The sequence below is a fragment of the Notolabrus celidotus genome, chromosome 18, assembly GCF_009762535.1.
Source record: "Notolabrus celidotus isolate fNotCel1 chromosome 18, fNotCel1.pri, whole genome shotgun sequence".
Taxonomy (NCBI): domain Eukaryota; kingdom Metazoa; phylum Chordata; class Actinopteri; order Labriformes; family Labridae; genus Notolabrus; species Notolabrus celidotus.
This window is the reverse complement of record NC_048289.1, coordinates 2,245,245-2,265,496: the sequence shown is the minus strand read 5'-3', so window position 1 is coordinate 2,265,496 and position 20,252 is coordinate 2,245,245. Positions and strand designations below refer to the sequence as shown.

Genomic DNA, 20,252 nt, shown 5'->3' with positions numbered 1-20,252 from the left:
CTCCGACATGCTGGCTTCAGCTTCTGTTTCAGAGGCTCTGCTGTTTGACACTGATACCTCATTTCAACCAACGTGAACCGGGTTGTATTTCCGGGCTGGTGCTTGTGCTGGTTCGCAGCTGGTTAAACTCGTGAACCAACACGGCGCCCGTTCAAGAGGTACGTCATGACATCAGATTTACATGACCACTTTTCCCAGCAGCGCTAGCGTGAACTTTCCCTCACAACAACAATGATAGTGGACAACAGCAGCTTGTCTCCTCGGCTGACCGCTGCTTTGCCTCTCTTTTATTTTTACACTGCAGGACAATGGCGGTTTGGTTTGTTTTTTTGATCAAGGCAACCCCACCCCCTCGCCCCTTGCCCCTGACGCAATAGGTTCTAGACCAGCAATGAGTTGGAGACACTCTGGAACCGTTTTTTGCGGCCGGGAGCCGGTTCACTGACAGTCGAAACACAAAAAAACTGTTCTCAATTGAGCCCCGACTCCGAACCGGCCCTGAAACTGCCTCGGTCGAAAAGGGGTATGAGTGAGGGCTCCAAGGCTTCTCACACTCACACACACGCAGACACACAGCTCTATGTGTGTGAACATGTGTCAACCATCACATAACTTACCTACAACATATGGCAGGCGTATGCCAGAGGAATGATCCATACACTGCATACTCGCCATACTACGACGTATACCAGCGTGCTTCAGTGTGCTTATACAAAACTTACCTAGAACTTATGAGACATACGCCAGAGCACTCCCTATTTTTTTTAGAATAATAATAATAATAATAATGCATTTTATTTATAGGCGCCTTTCTTGGCACTCAAGGTCACCTTACAACATTAAAAACAAACAGAGTTTAAATAACAAACAGGAAATAAAACACAGTTTAAAAAGTTTGAAGTGAATGGACAGGGGAGTTGTGGTCAGATGGAGTAAGCCAGTTTAAACAGATGAGTTTTTAGTTTGGATTTAAAATGTGGGAGTGAGTCAGTATTACAGAGGTCAGGTGGGAGAGAGTTCCAGAGCTGGGGAGCAGAGCGGCTGAAGGCTCTGCTCCCCATGGTAACAAGGCGAGCAGGGGGGGACAGTGAGGTGGATGGAGGAGGAGGATCTGAGGGTGGGGACGGGTGTGGCAGTATGGAGGAGGTCAGAGAGATATGAAGGGGCGAGTTTGTCTATGGATTTGAAGGTGAGGAGAAGTATTTTGTAGTTATACGCCTGCAAACGCTTGCTAAATCGTCAAGGTGTGACAGGACCATTATGGGGATGACCAATATTTGAGCTTCAATTTCAGCCAGCAGAAATCTGGAAACACTACAAAAGCCACAACTTTGTGTTCTGCACTGTTCTTTGTTTTTGATCCAACCATAGCTCTAGATGAGAAACACGAGTAGTTCCTGTTTCTCTGGATGATGTTTTATTTGCGTATGGAGGATCAGTTTTTGTTTTTAAAGAAAGCCAATGGTAAGTGAAGTTGTCTGATGCTAATGTTTTGCACCTGCTGGCCAAACACTCCCAAACATGATGGATCAACTCTGCCTGCTTTACGAATGAGCTCAAACAGAAACCAGAGTAGTCACCATAGAAACTGAATTTCTTCCTCATTAGTTGTTAGCGAGTGAAGTGATCAACTTTCCCAAACTGTGGTTGGATCCTGAAAGCCAGATGTTTGTCTGTGTGCCTCAGAAAGGAGAGATGAGGGTCAAGTTACCCCCATGCTCTTCACCGGGGTCACCTGTCAGGTCAGCTCCTCTTTCTTACACTACAACGTCCTCACAGCAAAGCTCCGGGCATAGCTTTGATTCTTCTGTGAGTACACACACACACACACACACTCTGTCAGATCGACCTTTACACTGACCAGAGGCTGCTGCAGACACGAGCTGATACTAACTGAGCACCGCTCAGCAGGAACAGAACCCAAGACCTACCTCTTTGACCCCCCAGCCCCCCCAACCTCAAATAAAAGTGTGCAGAAACACGCTGACATGCCTCACACTCCACTGGGTTTGTCCTATCACAGCTCTGTGTTCTGATTGATCACCAGCAGGTTGATGACCTCTGCAGGAGAGGAGCTCTTACTGTGCTTCAAGAAGCTTTCTTTAATCCATGTTTGGTGATCAGATGATGTTTGTTCTTGCTTTGTGTTTGGTTAGAAGTAGGTCTGTGTGATGGTGAATGTCCTCTTTATGGGTCCCCAAAAAAACCCATACATGGGAAGGAAAGGACATTTAGCCTAAATCAAGTTTAGCCAATAAGGTGCTGTGTCCACTGCCGCCGTTTTCTATTCAAACCTGATGCAATTTGGCGTTTTCAGTGCTCAGTGTCCTCAGAGTCAGCTGATTTTTGTTTCAGCACTCTCAGTTGAAAATCAATCAATCTTTATTCATATAGCGCCAAATCCCAACAAATGTTCTCCTTAGACTCTTTCCAAACAGAGCAGGTCTAGACCGTACTCTATGTTCTATTATTAAAAAAGACCCAACATCAAGACAGGATCAGATCCAGTCCCATCTTACAAACAGGACTCTGATCTCATCTTAATCCACCATGAGCAGAGCACTTTGCAGCATTTAGCAAGAAGTTACAGTGGCAAGGACAAACTTCCTTTAACAGGCAGAAACCTCCAGCAGGACCAGACTCATGTTAGACACACATCTGCTGAGACCGTGTTGGAGAGAGGGATAGAAGGAGGTGAAGAGAAAGAGAGAGATGGTAGTGGTGAGAGGGATAGTAGTAGTTGTAGCAGCTGGAGTCTGGCAGGTCCACAGCAGCAGAGATCCAGAGGAACCTAAAACAGTTAAACTTTTGGAACACCGCCGCATCATCATTGTCACTTCTTGATCACCGGCCAATCAGAATGAAGAAGGGGCGGGACTTCTGATATCAACTTTGACAACAACAATGGCGGAGGTCTGTACAGAGGAGAAAAGTTATCACCATTTTTCGAGGTTCATTTTCTTAGTTTAGAGCTGCCACTGATGCTCTGACACGATTTCTATCAATAGTTTTTACAGTTTCTTAATAAAATGTCATTAAATGAAAGCAAGTACGAAGCATACAGAACATTTTAAAACAGACTCAGGGAAGCGGAAGGGCTGTGGGATGACTTTTAAAACATGGGCTGTTTTCTAACCTACTATCCTAGCAGTACGTACTGATTTGGTCTAAATTCAGTATGTAGTATGTGAACAAGAGCAAAATCTGCAGTATGCAAAAACTCGTACTGATTCAGGAACATGTCTTGGTCTGCAGCAGACCAGTCTCCCTAACGTACTGTTTCCCACAATGCACAGCGCTAACGTTCTTCTTCTCCTTCTTTTTCCATATATGACGGGGGGAACTCAGTTTTTAGACACTGTGAAAATCATTAAACTCCATATAAACCACTTCTTAACTTTTTAAATCATAAGAGATGCTAAAGAAGCAGTTTATCTATCAGCTTGTTTACTTCTGCTTTCTGAAACCGGAAATCCAGCATCCTGCAGACCAGATCCAACAGAACAGACATACTACAGACTACCTTCGCTGGTGAGAAGTGCTCTGAAATTGAGGTCGTTGGTGCTGCCAGCATAAAAAACAGAGGCAGTGGACAGGGCACCTAAAGCTGAATGTGAATCAGATTTATCAGCCAAGTTAATTTGAGTTTAAAAATTTGGTTCCATTTTCCCGTAGCTCCAGTGTGTCCTCAGAGTGAGCAGAAGAAACACAGAAAATACATGAAGCTGCAGGAGACACATAAATCAAGGATAACTGAGCTGAACGGCTGACGAGCTTTAATGTATCTGAAAGTGTCTGAGAAAGAGTACACTACATAAAGATCATAAATGATTTAGAGGATAGAGGATAATGTTGGTGAAAGCTTTTTGTAATTTAGGTCATGGTTCAGATGTGCCACATGCAGCTGGGCTGTTGTATGTTTCCTATGAGTGCTGTGTGTACATTATCAACAAAACAAAACAAACGTTGTAAAAGTAAGAAAAAAGATGGTAGGGTAATCATGAATCATTATAGTCCTCATTATTTCAATCAATCAGTCTTTATTTGTATAGCGCCAAATCACAACAAATGTTATCTCAAGACTCTTTTACAAACAGAGCAGGTCTAGACCACTCTATGTCAAATTATGAACAGAGACCCAACACCAAGACAGGATAAGACTCAGTCTGACCCCACCTTAATCCACCATGAGCATTGCACCTCACAGTATTTAGCTAGCTACAGCAGAGAGGAAAAACTTCCTTTAACAGGCAGAAACCTCGAGCAGAACCAGACTCATGTTAGACAGATATCTGCCTCGACCGAGTTGGGTCTGGAAAGAGGGATAGAGGAGAATAAGAGAGAGAGGGAGCGGTGATAGTGATGAGACAAGTAGCAGAAGCTGTTGCCACTGGAGTCCAGCACGTCCGTATCAGCTGGAGTCTGGAACGTCCACAGCAGGAGGACGTCTACGGCAGCTCAGAGGAACCTACGAGACAAGGGAGCTCAGGGACTCTAGAAAGGACTATGGTTAGTAACTTTAATGGGACAGGGAGAGTTAAAGTAAGTGATGAAAGGGGTTAGAGGGAAGGGGGTGAGATAGGATCCCAGTGTGTCAGTCTAGGCCTATAGCAGCATAACTAAGAGCTGGTCTAAGCCTGATCCAGCTCTAACTATAAGCTTTATCAAAAAGGAAAGTTTGAAGCCTACTCTTAAAAGTAGAGAGGGTGTCTGCCTCCTGGACCCTGACTGGTAGATGATTCCAAAGGAGAGGGGAGATAACTGAAGGCTCTACCTCCCATACTACTTTTAGAGACTTTAGATATGATGAGCAGGCCTGCATGTTGGGAGCGTAGTGTTCTAGAGGGGTAGCGCTCTTTAAGATATGAAGGTGTCTGATCATTAAGAGTGTATTGAAGGAAGTTTACTCACCAACTAGTTCATTAGAATCTGCTCTCTTTAGTGCATATTCAACATAATCTCCTGCACTTTGTGGTTAAATTGCAAAAGGTAAAGTATAGAGTGTAAAATAAAATGTTGCCTCAAAGATAGCAGTGTTTTTTTTCTGCGTAAAGAAACAAGATATAGACTCACCTGATGTGACTTCTTCTCACGCCCATGAGAAGTATCAGGAAAGTATTGAATTAGTGTAAAGGATGCGCTTGATGATTCAGTCCAGAGCCCTTTGTGTTTATTCACTTTGCTGCCACAGAGGCCTGACTCACCATGCTGGCATTCTATTAATCCAGCATCCACTCTCACACATCTTCATGGAGTCTAGAAGCTCGGGTGTAGTGAAACAAAACGAGCAGGAATCCTAAAGTTCACTGTGGTAATTTGGTAAGTAGATGTGGTGTCGAGTAGCGGCTAAGAAGAGAAGGCTGTGAAAGACACGGAGGTGGAAAAGATGAGTTCTTACAATACAGGACAACATGAGGCAGAATCACTTCCAAACTGTGTCGCTGGTTTAAAATTGCCTTTCACTACATCTCTGTACACATGGAGTGAGTTTTGTGTTTGAGTGTGAAGTTGTGTTTTGTTCCAGCAACCACACTGAACCTCTGACAGTCTCTTCTGCGTCTGGACAAGTAAAAAGCTAAATCAACTCAAAATCCTGGACACATTCTCTCTGAAATACCTTGGTTGAGTTTCAGTGTGGTTTCTCTGCATGACAACAGTTTATCAAATTAATCTTTCTCAACCTCCCTCTTCACCCTCTGACCTCGAACTCTGGGTTTAGGGAGACTGCAACCTCACCCGTCTGCTTACAGGAGTGTGGTTGCCTCTAGTGACTGATCCGAGGTTGAATCTGAACGATTGATGCTACTTTGGGCCTGAGCTCCAGCAAAGCAGGGATCCGTGTTTAGAGGCAACTTCATCCCACCTGCTTTCTATTAACTCTACTAAGAAACAGGCGCTTTCACAGGTGTATTACACTAACACTGTTTTATGCTTTTGTGTGTCAAGGGGGACGCTTCTAAATCAGGTTCAGAGATTGATTTCTGTGCTCGAAGTATGGAGGATGTTAACGGCAGCAAAAAGGATTTATCAGCCTCTGCAGGTGAGGCACACAGAAACTAGAACACACACACACACACACACACACACACACACACACACACTCTACCTGTGTTTACAGAACACACTTTTTGCATTGCTGTTTAAATCTAGGGTTGGTAGTCATGGAAAACTAGCATGAATTTGAATGTAGCATGTCCTCAGGACTACGTCTAACCCCTCCCACCCTCCCCTCAGAGCTCCTCCAAAACGACGCCCCCTCTCACATGCATGAGCGCCACTGATTCGCTACCATATGATGGTGACTGATTCAAAACCAGTACTCACCAAAACATTCTCATGAGAGACAAAAAGTGAAAGTTAAAAACACAAACAAACATGAAATGTACGCTCTGCAGGAGGCGGGCAGAACGGCAGGACAGGATTTGATTGGTTTCATCATTTGGCTCCTGATGGCAGGGATTGGTTGGTGTTTTCCCTGGTTTACTGCTGCTGTAGATAGCAGCTTTTTTTTTACCTCTTTTTTAAGAACACATTATGTATTGATTGCTACTGAAGCGTATTGCGTTCACATGAGAAAAAAAATGTCTGCCCTGTTTTTCTGAATTAATGAGTGAATTATCAATCACTGCCGGAAAACGGTGGATTGCTCTCTCTCGGTGGGGGGTGAGACTTTGCTCCAAGTGGGGGAGTTTAAGTATCTCGGGGTCTTGTTCGCGAGTGGGGGTAAAATGGAGCGTGAGATCCACAGGTGGATTGGTGCGGCGTCAGCAGTGATGCGGACGTTGTATCGGACCATTGTGGTGAAGAGGGAGCTGAGCCGGAAGGCAAAGCTTTCAATTTACCAGTCGGTCTACGTTCCAACCCTCACCTATGATCATGAGCTGTGGGTCATGACCGAAAGGATAAGATCGCGGATACAAGCGGCTGAAATGAGTTTCCTCTGAAGGGTGTCTGGGCTCAGCCTTAGAGAGAGGGTCAGGAGCTCGGACATCCGGAGGGAGCTCAGAGTAGAGACGCTGCTCCTCCGCGTCGAAAGGAGTCAGCTGAGGTGGTTCGGGCATCTGATAAGGATGCCTCCCGGACGCCTCCCTTTAGAGGTGCTCTGGGCACGTCCAACTGGGAGAAGGCCCCGGGGTAGACCCAGAACGCGGTTTGAGGGATTATATCTCCCACCTGGTCTTGGAACGCCTCGGGATTCCCCAGGAGGAGCTGGAAAGTGTCGCCGGGGAGAGGGATGTCTGGGTCAATTTGCTTGGACTGCTACCCCCGCGACCCGACCCCGGATAAGCGGAAGAAAATGGATGGATGGATGGATGGATTATCAATCACAATACCATCTATGTTACTAAAGGCTGATTTATACTTCTGCGTCGAATCGACGGCGTGGGTCTGTACCTACACAGAGGCAAACGCACGTAGCTGACGTGCTCCTCCTCCAAAATGTAACTACACGTAGGATTGGCGCAGACCGCAAGCCCTGTGATTGGTCGGCTCGGCAGCTTGTATTTCCTGCATTTACAGCACTTCCTGGATCACCGCTCATCGTCCGTGTATTTCATCTCCTCCTCTCTATTCTTCATGTAATCATGTCTGTATGATAAACAGCAACATGTATCAGCTGTAGATTAACAGAACAACGCTCTGAATCTCTGTGGAAAAGTAAACAGAGAACGTAGCGGGGCCGGAAGCAGGCGACCAGCTATCAGAGAGACCACACTGCACTCAGTGTTTTGGTGGAGAATTGCTGCGCGACACTGACACATCATGCCCGCGTCAGCCCCTGCTGCATTAGGGAGACGCAGGAGTATATCAGCCTTTAGAGACACTCGTATCTCCCAATGTCTTAAATCCAGAGCAAAATAAAACCGGATTGAACTGAGCTGAGGCATGTTTACTTCCTTGTGTGGCCTTGAATTGCTATTGGGATGTTACTATAGAGGTATGTCGTTAATTCAGAAAAACAGAGCAGATTTTTTTTATCTACAAAAACGTTTCTCATGATTCTCAGATAATTAACCTGTAATTCAGAAAAACAGAGCAGAATTTTTTTTCTCATTGCCATCAGGACATAAAGATCATTTAAACCAGTATAACAAAAAGTGTTTCTACATCTGACTACCAACCGCAGCTTTAAATCAGGAGGACTGCAGGGATTCAGCTGAGCTGAGTGTGATTTATCAAAGCCCCTGTTAAACACACTTGCTAAAGTTGTACCATCTGTGTTTGCATATGTAACTGTTAGCATCCCCCCCCCTCCCTAATCACTGTCATATCCCTGAAGATTACTCCATGTTTGTGTTTCTTACAAAGATTGTGATACACAGCAGGTTAAGCCAAGAGCATTTAAAAGTTTCTCCTGCACAAACATCCTCCACCTGCTCCGTGTCTGCGCTCTCAGTCTTTCCTCAGCGGGCACGTGTCTGACTGTCTCCCTGCTCCGCTTCAAACCAGAACAGCAGCCTCATCCATAATTCCTTGTACGCCAGTTCCCATCCCCTTTAATTACTGTTCACAGACTGAAAAGCCCAGTGGAAACACTATGTATGGAGTAGAAGTCCCAGACGTACAGTATCATCCACCCTGAGCTCCTTCAGATGCTCTGCAGAAAACTGCCTACGTTGCTGGAAGAGACTAATATACATCTTCTCTGGCTCAGATAAAGTTGGAAGACGGAGGAATTAGCGTTATTAAAGTTGCATTCCCCTCCACATGTTATGTATTTGTGTTGCTGCCAAACATAATATTCTCTCCCACGCATCCCATAAGATTAATGCTGGGCTAAAATATTCATGGAGCTCAGTACCAGTATGAGCATCCATTTTTAAGTATGCTGCATTACAGAGGGTTTTCCACCACATGCTGTTTTTTTAAATCACTTGTATTCCTCCACCAGCCTTTTATTACCAACTTTCTGTAGAGTTCTCCCTCCTGAGTCACTCCTCTTCACCATCATCCCCTTGTTTATACCTACTTCATTCATTTTTCTTCCAGTCTTCATATCAAACCTCATCCATTTTTAATCCTCCCTCTAACCACTCCTCACCTCGTTAATCTGACTTCTCTCTCCTCTGCGCTAGTAGTGCCAGTAAACGGTCATGTGGACCTGAAGACCAGCCTGACTCCACCTTTAATCACCCACACGGCTGCCACCCCGATGCCTGTTCCCAAGCTGCCTGTGGGAGGAGACCCCGTGGTGGGCTACACCTCCCGTCGAGGCAGCAACGTTTCCATAGACCCAGCCGGCTATGACAAATCCCCGGTTTGTACATTTACTGATATTTCAACAAACATGAAATGAATGAGTGTGACAGCTCTTTTTTTTTCAGGCTGACAGTAAGCCAACATTAATTCATGTGTGAGAGGATACGTGCCAGAAATCATCCCCAGCCCCCCTGCCTCCTGACTGTCTTCAGAGTCTCTGAAATCATTTTGTTAAGATCAGGATACATGATTAAGATAAATGTGGTGTGTCAGTCTTCCTCTCTTCTATCTGCTCCGACTGCCACTCTTCATTTAACTAACTTAAAATCAGGATCAAGACCTGAGAAGATGAGCCCAGATCTCTCCCTCTGCAGCATCACTCTTTATTTGAATCAGGTCAAACTGAGACATATGATCACAACATTTACACGCAGTCCTTTAATATCCTTCTCTTATCCACCTTGTGTCAGTCTCACCTCCTTTTATCCACCTGGTTGTCCTCCTGTTCCAGACCAGTGCCAGAAGCACCTCCCCCTACGCCCCGTGGAGCTCTGGCAGCGGCCGGACGAGTCGCCGATCCAGCTGGAACAGTCTGAGTCGAGGCCCGTCACTCAAACGTCAGAAGCGGCAGTCGGGGGAGAGACGGTCCCTCCTGTCAGGGGAGGGCGGCTCCAGCTCGGAGGAAGGGGAAGGTGGAGGAGAGGGCGGAGGTGGGTTGATGGAGGAAGATGACGCCTCTCTGGCCAGGACAGACTCCATGTCTCAGTCACAGAGGGGGCCCCGACACCGGAGGATGGAGTCGGTGGAGACTCGGAGCTCCATGGATTTACCTCCTGATGCTCTGCTGCAGGTACAGGCTGTGAACACTCTGCTTCTATCTTTGACTCTCTGAGTTTGTCAAGAGTTCAGGGTGACTCACAGAACAATGAAACATCAGGCCTTAAAAAACACTGAGTCACATGACACTGAAATATATTACATAATATTAAACACACATTTTTTATGACATCATGATTACTACTCATTGGTGATGAGTAGTAATCATTCAATTCAATCTTCCTCACTGTCATGCATGACATAGGGCTTTTCAAAAGTAACTGTAAGCATTTATCATAACTGCATCCTGTCCTTTCTTCTGTGCAGGTACCATTCCTGTACCGCTCAGCCAGCATGCACAGCTCCAGGCCCCCCTCCCTGGGCCACTTACTGCCTCCAGAACACAGTGACTGCAACGGGAAGGGCTCTCCGTCAGCCCTGGGCCCCACACACGTCTCTCTGGAGGACAACACTGAGGAAGAGAACGCGGAAGAGGAGGCCGGCTCGGTCAGTCTCTTTCTGTTTTAGCTTGTTAAACTTCCCAAATATAATAATCCATCTTTAATTTGATTTATTTTTATGTCTTAACTGGACTTCATGCATATTCTCTGTGAAATAAGCCTCCCCTGTTATGTTCGTGTGTGGGCTCTTTTAGGAGAAACCTGATTTTATTCCAACACTGTGTGCAAGGAAAAGCAAATTAAAAACTTGTTTATGTTTAGAATAATTCAAACCTAAATTATGCAACAGGAAATTGTGAATCCATGAATAATCCCTGCACTGTGCACTCCTCTCACTCCCTGCAGGGTCGTGTGTCCAGAATGTTTCGTTGGCTGGAGAAGAAACAGCCGGAGTGGTGTCGACAGAGGGACACCTGGTCCCTCTACCTCTTCCCTCCAGAGTCCAGGTAATATTCAAAGCTGCAGTCATCCCTAGAACTCTACCTCTCTGAACTTCTCTTAGTTTTTCTCTCTCCATAATGCTGACTTTTACATATTCATTGAGTCCACAGCTCTCTGAAGGTTGTGACCAATTATGAGTTTAATTCAAAAGTTGCTTTAACATGAATCCACATATTTAAAAAGAACATCAGTATATCAGAAATGACCTTACACTTCACTGCTTTATTTAATCTATTTATCTTGTATTTGCTGTAATGTGAGTACAGCATTTTTCTGTTCTATATCATCTCCTTCCCCTCCAACATTCAGCCTTCAGAAGTCTCTTTTATCTGCACATTTCTGCCATGTCAGGGGTGAGTAAGTAGGAGCAGAGGGAGGGAAGGGAGTTTCTCCCACTGAGAGCTGCGTGTTATCTCAGCCACGTGCTGAATACATTGCCTCCCGCACTACTCCTCCTCCTCCTCTTCTGGGGCTTTGATCCAAGCATCCCTTCAGTCTGTTTGGGAGATGCGGCTGTGAAGGCAACACGAGGCAACATGCTGACCCCTGTCTGCAGCCACGGCACCACAACGGGCCAATTGATGACAAACAAGAACCCCCACCACCGTGCACCCAGTGGAACTTAAAGTCAGACACCACCAGTGTTAGAGTGTCATTTAGAAATAATCTGATGTTTCAGATGTAAAGGCTCTCAGTCGAAGCAGAACATAGTCAAGGTGTCAGGTTTATGAAGAAGCTAGCAGTGCTGGAGAAATTTTAAACCAAGCGGCAAGCTCCGGTCTCAAAAATATGAAGCCCATTTGGAAGTGTTATAAACTGCAGTTCATCAAGCGTCCACTTGAGGCTGGCTGCAGAAACACCAGAAACCACATACACACCAATTCAAAGAAGACGATCTTTACAGCAGAAATAAACATGTTTGCAGCCTGGGTCTACAAACAGCTTCAGCCAACATAGCTTACTTCTCTATCGGCACACACTGTACGGGGGGTGAATGTTCAGAAGATATTAAGATTACAAGTTTATGCCCAAATAAGGACATGACTGACTTGACCGACACAGCTGTTGGCTAGGAGGCTCAAACCCCGCCTCTTTACCTCACACTAAGTTTGGTTGAGTTCAGCATTTCCAATATGGCTCCCACCGACGATAGGCTTCAAAACAGCGCTCAGGAACAGATTGGTGACGTCACGGAGTCCATTATTTATACAGTCTATGGTTTAAACTCAACAAATAGGAGCTCACAGCCTCTTTGGGCTCTGTGTATTTATTTGACAAGAATGACAGAACCACAGGCTATTATTCAAAGTAAAATAATCTGCAATGAAAGTCAGCCATGCCCTTATTTAGGCAAAACTCGTCAGACTTAAATCTTTTTTTGAACCAGGCTGTAAACATGTTTATTTCTGCTGTAAAGATCGTCTTTAAAGGTGACATATCACGCTTTTTTCATCAATATATATTGGTCTAAGAGGTCCCCAAAACATGTCTTTAAAGTTTATGCTCAAAAAAACACTTTGAAATCAGATTTTGGTCTGCCTGAAAATCCCTCTTCTTCAGTCCTCCTCAGAACACTCTGTTTTCTCTCTGACCACGCCCCCTCAGGAAGTGGATGTGCCCTCGGCTCTCCAGCACGTTGATCTAATGTTTACATGTTGGCTGAATATACACGGCTGATCGGGGATCGCGTTACTTCAACCCTCTGAATCTGATCCAGAATCTGATCCTGATGGAGAGGCACCTACGAGCATGTAGCTATGTGGCTATGCTAACTAGCGCTAGCACTTATCCATGATAAATAAAAATCATCCACTAGATCTTCAAATCTGCAGACATGGGGAGTAAAACCGACCTCTGCCAGAAAGGCAGCAGGACCTTTCTGAACCATTGGTCACAGATTTAGTGTTACTTGTTGTTTTATTTGTCAGTATGTAGACGTGTGTCTTGGTACATAGCTACAGCTATGAACATGTAGCTATGTAGCTATGCTAATTAGCGCTAGCACTTATCCATGACAAATAAAAATCATCCACTAGATCTTCAAATCTGCAGACGTGGGGAGTAAAACCGACCTCTGCCAGAAAAGCAGCAGGACCTTTTCTGAAGGATTGGTCACAGATTTAGTGTTTCTTGTTGTTTGATTTGTCAGTATGTAGACGTGTGTCTTGGTACACAGCTACGACATGTAGCTATGTAGCTATGCTAACTAGCGCTAGCACTTATCCATGATAAATAAAACTCATCCACTAGATCTTCAAATCTGCAGACGTGGGGAGTAAAACCGACCTTTGTGTTTATTAAGACAGCCTACAACTAGCTTGCCTCCCTCCTAAGCTCCTTGTTAGCACACGTGTGCAGGTAATGAAAAACGGAGGAGGGGATTCAGTATTATTTTATACAGTCTATGGGCTGAACAAGCTCCGAGCTCTGACTCCGTGACAGACCGGATATTGTTGTTACGTAACAAAAACACTGAAGTCTGAAACGGCCTGTTTCACACACATTTACAGAAAGGTGGAGAAATCAGAACAGGGGCAGAATGGATTTTTTTCTTTCTCAGGGGGTTTGTAGACATGCCAGGGAAACATATTTCAGGTAGAGAACCATTAAAAAGTCCATTTTGCATGATATGTCACCTTTAATGAATGGGTGTGTACGTGGTTTCTGGTGCTTCCAGAGCCAGCCTCTAGTGGACACTCGATGAACTGCAGTTTTCAACACTTCCTCATTGGTTTCAATTCTTATGGCCAGAGGTTGCAGCTTGAGGTAACCCCCAACCACTCATCATTACAGAGCTGATTCTACCAGTGACACAGTAGATGTTCAAAGATGGAAACAATTGGGGTGCTGGTGGCCTTGCGGTCTAAGCGCCCCATATACAGAGGCTACAGTCCATGTCGTAGAAGTCGCCGGTTCAACTCCGGGCCGCAACCATTTGCTGCATGTCCGCCCCCGCTCTTTGCTCCCCACATTTCCTGTCTCTCTACAGCTGTCCTATCAATAAAGGCAAAAATGCAACAAAAGATGAAAACAATAAAATCCTGGTTAGAAGAAGAACTGAAGTTGGACTCACCACTTTCATAGCTGGAGCCAGTTAGTCTGTACAAATGTTCAATGTCAGGTTCATGGTATTGTTTCATATTTTCAGTCTTTAAAATATTTTAAATATCTATTAAACATGTTAGATCATTTCCAAGCAGCTAACACAACGATCAGTACTGAATTTAAATTGATTTGCATTTTAGACGTACAGCCATTGGATCCATTATATTTAATCTGGATTACAGTTCTGTCTCCTGGCTGCATTATATAACCTGAAGAAGGTTAATAGGAAAAGCTCCCTGTAGTCTGTTATTGTGGGAGTCTCAGGAAAGCTGAAGGATCTTGGCTCAAACTGGGCTTCTAGCTGGCTTTCAGTCACAGCGGGCCGCACGGTTCACTTGTAGTTGAGAGTGACACCGAGGACACCGGCTCTGTGTGGCGTCCATTTTGGCCTTGAACCAATGTGGACGCCCGCCTGTGCTCACAATCACATCAAGAGACATGAGCGTAGTGGGAGGCTGGAGTCCAGCAGCTTTCACATGGACCTGAGTTCACCTCAACCTGCCTTCGTGCCCGCTGTTGTTCCTGCCGCTGATTTCTGCAGGGAGGGTTTGAAACGAGAGGAGGAGAGGGACTGGATAGAGACCAGCACTGTGGTGCAGTCTCTGCTGTTAGGCCACATGAATGGGTTCTGTTACAGTAATTGAACATGGTGACACAGGAAGGTCAAAGTTCTCTTAAGGGTGTCCATATGGCCCATTATGTGGGGATGTGGGTCATCTAGAGAGCTCTTCATTAGAAACAGAGAAGAAGAGAGCACACAGACAGCTGGAGGAGGATTCACAAGTACAATAAAGTGAGGAATTAATGATCTGCAGCATGTTTATGTTTAAACTCACTGTGTTCATCTTGCCATTGGCAAACAGTTCGACATAAAGGGAGTCTGCCTTTAGCTGAAGGGAATAATTAAATGTATGGGCATCTGTCAGCTCTTTCTGGAGAGCAATAACCCAACAAACAGGAAGTGATGCAGACTCTAGTTTTCCTGGGATACACAGAGGAGCTGTGTCGTCAGGAGAGGCAGCTTGTATCTCCTCCGGCCTCCGAGGTCAGTGAACTGTCTGAGCACTGCTGACAGAAACAGATCCAAGCCAACATGTCACATTACATCCTGCATGGTTAAAGTGACAGGTGACAGGGCAGGCTGTGCAAACACACAACAGAGGTCTCCAGATCCAAATATAGGAAAGAACGCATACATAGACTGTTATGTTTCGGACAAGAGGAGCTCAAATACTGGGGAAGTAAAGATTCATAAGTGATAAGCATCAGCTGATTGAATCTGTGGATGTAGTGTTTGGACAAACCTAGCTTATCCATGTAAAATATCATGTAGGAAAAATGAAGGTAAATCTACAGAAGAGGATTAGGGCCACTGGAAAAAAAAAAAAATTAAGGTAAAATGTATTTTTTTTATTATTATTATTGTTCTGAGAAAAAAAGTCAGAATTCAGACTTTTTCTCAGAATTCTGACCAGTGAGGTAAAATAAGTAAAAACACACAGAACATAAAACACTCTCAGAAAATAAAATAGAATAAAATAAAAGAATCATAATAAAAACACACAAACACCTCTAAAAATAGTTAAATAAATAATAAATAAATAAATAAAAACACTGTAAGAGCAAAAAAATAATCCAATAAAAGAACAGACAGAGACAGAGAGCACACAGCTCTCATGCTGGGTTAAAAGCCAAGGAGTAAAAATATGTTTTAAGGCTGGATTTAAGAGTCGTTAATGTTGGGGACAGTCTAACATGGGGGGGCAGCTCGTTCCACAGTTTGGGGGCCACTGCCGAGAAGGCACGGCCACCCCTGGTTTTCAGCCTGGTCTTAGGGACCACAAGAAGCTGCTGACCAGCAGACCTCTAAGACCCTGCGGGTGTGTAGCTTTGCAGGAGGTCAGAAATATACTGTGGAGCTACAGTCATGGCCAAAAGTTTTGAGAATGACACAAATATTACATTTCCACAAAGTCTGCTGCTTCAGGGTTTTTAGGTGTTTTTGTCAGATGTTTCTATGGTATAATGAAATACAATTAGAAGCATTTCATAAGTATCAAAAGCTTTTATTGAGAATTACACAGAATTCATGCAATAAGTCAATATTTGCAGTGTTGACCCTTCTTTTTCAAGACCTCTGCAATTCTCCCTGGCATGCTGTCAATCAACTTCTGGACCAAATCCTGACTGATGGCAGTCCATTCTTGCATAATCAATGCTTTGAGTTTGTCAGAATTTGTGGGTTTTTGATTGTCCACCCGCCTCTTGAGGATTGACCACAAGTTCTCAATGGGATTAAGATCTGGGGAGTTTCCTGGCCAAGGGCCCAAAATCTTAATGTTTTGTTCCCCGAGCCATTTTGTTATGACTTTTGCTTTATGGCAAGGTGCTCCATCATGCTGGAAAAGGCATTCTTCATCACCAAACTGCCCTTGGATGGTTGGGAGAAGTTGCTCTCGGAGGACGTTCTGGTACCATTCTTTATTCATGGCTGTGTTTTTAGGCAAGATTGTGAGAGAGCCCACTCCCTTGACCGAAAAGCAACCCCACACATGAATGGTCTCAGGATGCTTCACTGTTGGCAAGAGACAGGACTGATGGTAGCGCTCACCTCGTCTTCTCCGAACAAGCCTTCCTCCAGATGCTCCAAACAATCGGAAAGGGGATTGATCAGAGAAAATGACTTTACCCCAGTCCTCAGCAGTCCAGTCCCTGTACCTTCTGCAGAATATCAGTCTGTCCCTGATGTTTTTACTGGAGAGAAGTGGCTTCTTTGCTGCCCTCCTTGACACCAGGCCTTCCTCCAAAAGTCTTCGCCTCACTGTGCGTGCAGATGCACTCACACCTGCCTGCTGCCATTCCTGAGCAAGCTCTGCACTGGTGGTGGCCCGATCCCGCAGCTGTAACACCTTCAGGAGACGGTCCTGGCGCTTGCTGGACTTTCTTGGGCGCCCTGGAGCCTGTTTGGCAACAATTGAACCTCTCTCCTTGAAGTTCTTGATAATTGGATAGACGGTTGACTGAGGTGCAATCTTACTCGCTGCTATAAACTTCCCTGTTAGGCCCCTTTAGTGCAATGCAATGATGGCTGCACGTGTTTCCTTAGTAGTCCAGACGAGTCGAAATAAAAGCATCACTTAAGATCATTAAAACTGATTTAATCTTAGATAAAAGCCTCAAATGGTAAAAAGAAGATCGGACTGCAGAGTTGATCTGTTTATCTAATTTAAATCACGATCCATTATGACACTAAGATTGGTTACTGTGGGTTTTAAGAAACGTTGCAGGGAGCCCAGGTCCAATATTGTGGCCTTACATGCAGCACTGAATTCAAAACATAGACTGTATAATTAATGGACGTAGTATCCATGACGTCGCCCATCTGTTTCTGAAGAGCTGTTTGAGGCCAATCATCGGCGGCAGCCATATTGCTGCTGTCGAGCCAGTGTGACGTAAAGAGGCGGAGTTTGAGCCTCCTAGCCAACAGTTACAGCGTTCCCACAGGCAGCTGTGCCTCTCATTGGAAGACTCATAATCTCAATATATCTATAATAAAAATTCACCCTCCTCACAGTGTGTGCCGATCAAGAAATGAGCTATCCAGACTACACTTGTTTATTCCCCAATCATGTGTATGTGACTTCCAGTACTTCTGGAGCCAGCCTCAAGCGGATCCTCCATGAACTGCAGTTTTTAGCACTTCCACATTGGACTCATATTTTTAGACCGGAGGTTGCAGCTTCATTCAAACACAATGATTTCAGTTTTTTTTTTCATTAAAGTTTAAAAAGTTTAAAGACATCACAGGACAAATCTGACTATAATCTAAGAATTCTGACTTTGATCTCAGAATTATGCGTTTTTTTCTCAGAATAATGATCTTAAAAATATATTGGACCTTAATTTATTTTTATTTTTCAGTGGCCCCAATCCTCCTCCGTATAAATCAGGATAACTCACATTTGAAAGCAGAAGCATTCATGCAATAAAACTTAGGAGGTAAATAAATATCATCTGAGCAGAAAGCTTCAAACACTTGTCAAAATCTTTATGTCTCAACTCCCCATGCAGAAGGATGTCAGCAACTTTGGGATCCCACGTCTGACAGGAAGGGTTTTTATTTGAGCTGGTTGTGACAGAGTTTTCCAAAGGTTTTCAGTATGTGTGTGTGGGTGTGTGTGTGTGAGTGTGTGGTGTTTGTAGTCTTGGGAGCCATTTGAACTCATCTTTTATCGTTCTCAGAGAGACCCCTTCAAAGCGCGGGGGAAGAGTTGGCACCAGAGACGTGTGTTTGCCATGTGTCCTCTCTCCCCCCCTGCCTGAGGAGAACACTCGAATATTTAGCATCCAGGCTCTGACATGCAGATTTCAAAGGAGATTTTGCTCATCCAGTCTTAAAACCCTATGCACCCAAACACAGCACGACCCAGCAATTGTTGACACCATGCTTCCTGCATTGCCAAACAAAGCAGAGAATCCAGCTCGGAGCCTAACAATATTGTCCCCTGCTGTACACTAAGACCCATGTGAGCAAATAAAACACATTTAATGCACAGTTAAATCCTTTCTGGTGCTGCACATAACAAGCCTCCCCTCTTCCTTCCTTTCTGTTGTCCCAAGCTGAAACCCTGCGACTCCTTTCATGCTGTGTAATAAAAGTCAAACATAATTAATAGCTTCTAATTCTACAGTGGTTCATTAGAGATTTACTGCGTGTGCAACAGGCTCTCTCACTGTTAGCTGAATGATCTTTCATTACCTGTAAAGTGTGCACAGTGTTTCAGCAAATGTCCTTGTGCTTTGTGTCATAACTCTTATTGAAGTTTTATAGAACGTGATCTGAATGAGCCGCAATCTGGTGAGGCTGCTTTTACTCCAAAACACCTGGAGATAAAAACTCAGCATGTTTATAAAGGCAAGATTGATTAGCTTCATCTCAACACTGCTTTGTTCCCATCAATGCATCAGTGGTTATAATGCAGGTTTTAAACATGACACTCAGTGAGTACTTAAACAACATTGTGCTAATTAATTTGTTATGTAGTGACGTTTTAAATACAAGTGTTTGACTTGTTATGGAGTATTTACAAGCTGGTCTTGAGAAATTAAGTGCAGAAGTGCTGAAAAACTGCAGTACCTCAAGTGTCCACTTCCAGCTGCCTGCAAAAGGCCATGAAGCCACATACACACCCATTCATAAAGTGCAGAGATGAAAATGTTTACAGCCTGGTTCAAAACTATCTAATCTCTATCCAAATCAAACTTCATGACCTTTCAATCAATCAATCTTTATTGATAAAGTGCCAAATCACAACAAATGTTCTCCTCAGACTCTTTCCAAACAGAGCCGGTCTAGACCGTCCTCTATGTTCTATTATTAACAAAGACCCAACATCAAGACAGGATCAGATCCAGTCCCATCTTACAGACAGGACTCAGTCTGATCTCATCTTAATCCACCATGAGCAGAGCACTTTGCAGCATTAAGCAAGTTACAGTGGCAAGGACAAACTTCCTTTAACAGGCAGAAACCTCCAGCAGGACCAGACTCATGTTAGACACACATCTGCTGAGACTGTGTTGGAGAGAGGGATAGAGGGAGATGAAGAGAGAGAGAGAGATGATAGTGGTGAGACGGATAGTAGTAGTTGTAGCAGCTGGAGTCTGGCACGTCCACAGCAGCAGAGATCCAGAGGAACCTACGAGACAAGGGAGCTCAGGGACTCCAGAAAGGTCTATGGTTAGGAACTTTAATGGAACAGGAAGAGTTAAAGTAAGAGACAGGCAGAGAGAGGAGAGAGAGGGAAAGACAGGATCCCAGTGTGTCATTTCCACCAGCAGACTCCAGAAAGGTGTAAAAAAAGAGAAAAGTGAGGGGGATGAGAAGAAAGAAAAAGAGTAGAATAAATGGTGAAGGAAAGGATAGAAGGAAAGAATGGGATAAAGAAAAGGAGACATAAAGAATGAAGAAACATGGAAAGAACAAAGAGAGAAAGAAAGAAAGAAGGAATGAAAGAGAGGAAGAAAGAAAGGAGGAATGAAATAAAGAAGAAAAAGAAAGAGAAAAAAGAAAGAAGGAATAAAAGAAAGAAAGAAGAATAGAGAGGATGAATGACAGACCCAGAAAAGGAATCTATGGCAGAGATCCAGAGGAATCTACGAGACAAGGGAGCTCAGGGACTCCAGAAAGGTCTATGGTTAGTAACTTTAATGGGACAGGAAGAGTTC

The 20,252-nt window shown here is 44.4% G+C and overlaps 1 protein-coding gene across 1 annotated transcript in view; it reads left to right on the top strand.

Moving 5' to 3' along the window:
- Window positions 1-20,252, top strand: part of cacna1g (calcium channel, voltage-dependent, T type, alpha 1G subunit) — a 436,435-nt gene that overhangs the window by 307,751 nt on the left and 108,432 nt on the right. The window contains exons 15-19 of the mRNA XM_034708799.1: window positions 5,947-6,040; window positions 9,078-9,259; window positions 9,713-10,051; window positions 10,345-10,524; window positions 10,824-10,924. Coding sequence (XP_034564690.1) covers window positions 5,947-6,040; window positions 9,078-9,259; window positions 9,713-10,051; window positions 10,345-10,524; window positions 10,824-10,924 — 896 coding nt within the window. The remainder of the gene's footprint in view (window positions 1-5,946; window positions 6,041-9,077; window positions 9,260-9,712; window positions 10,052-10,344; window positions 10,525-10,823; window positions 10,925-20,252) is intronic.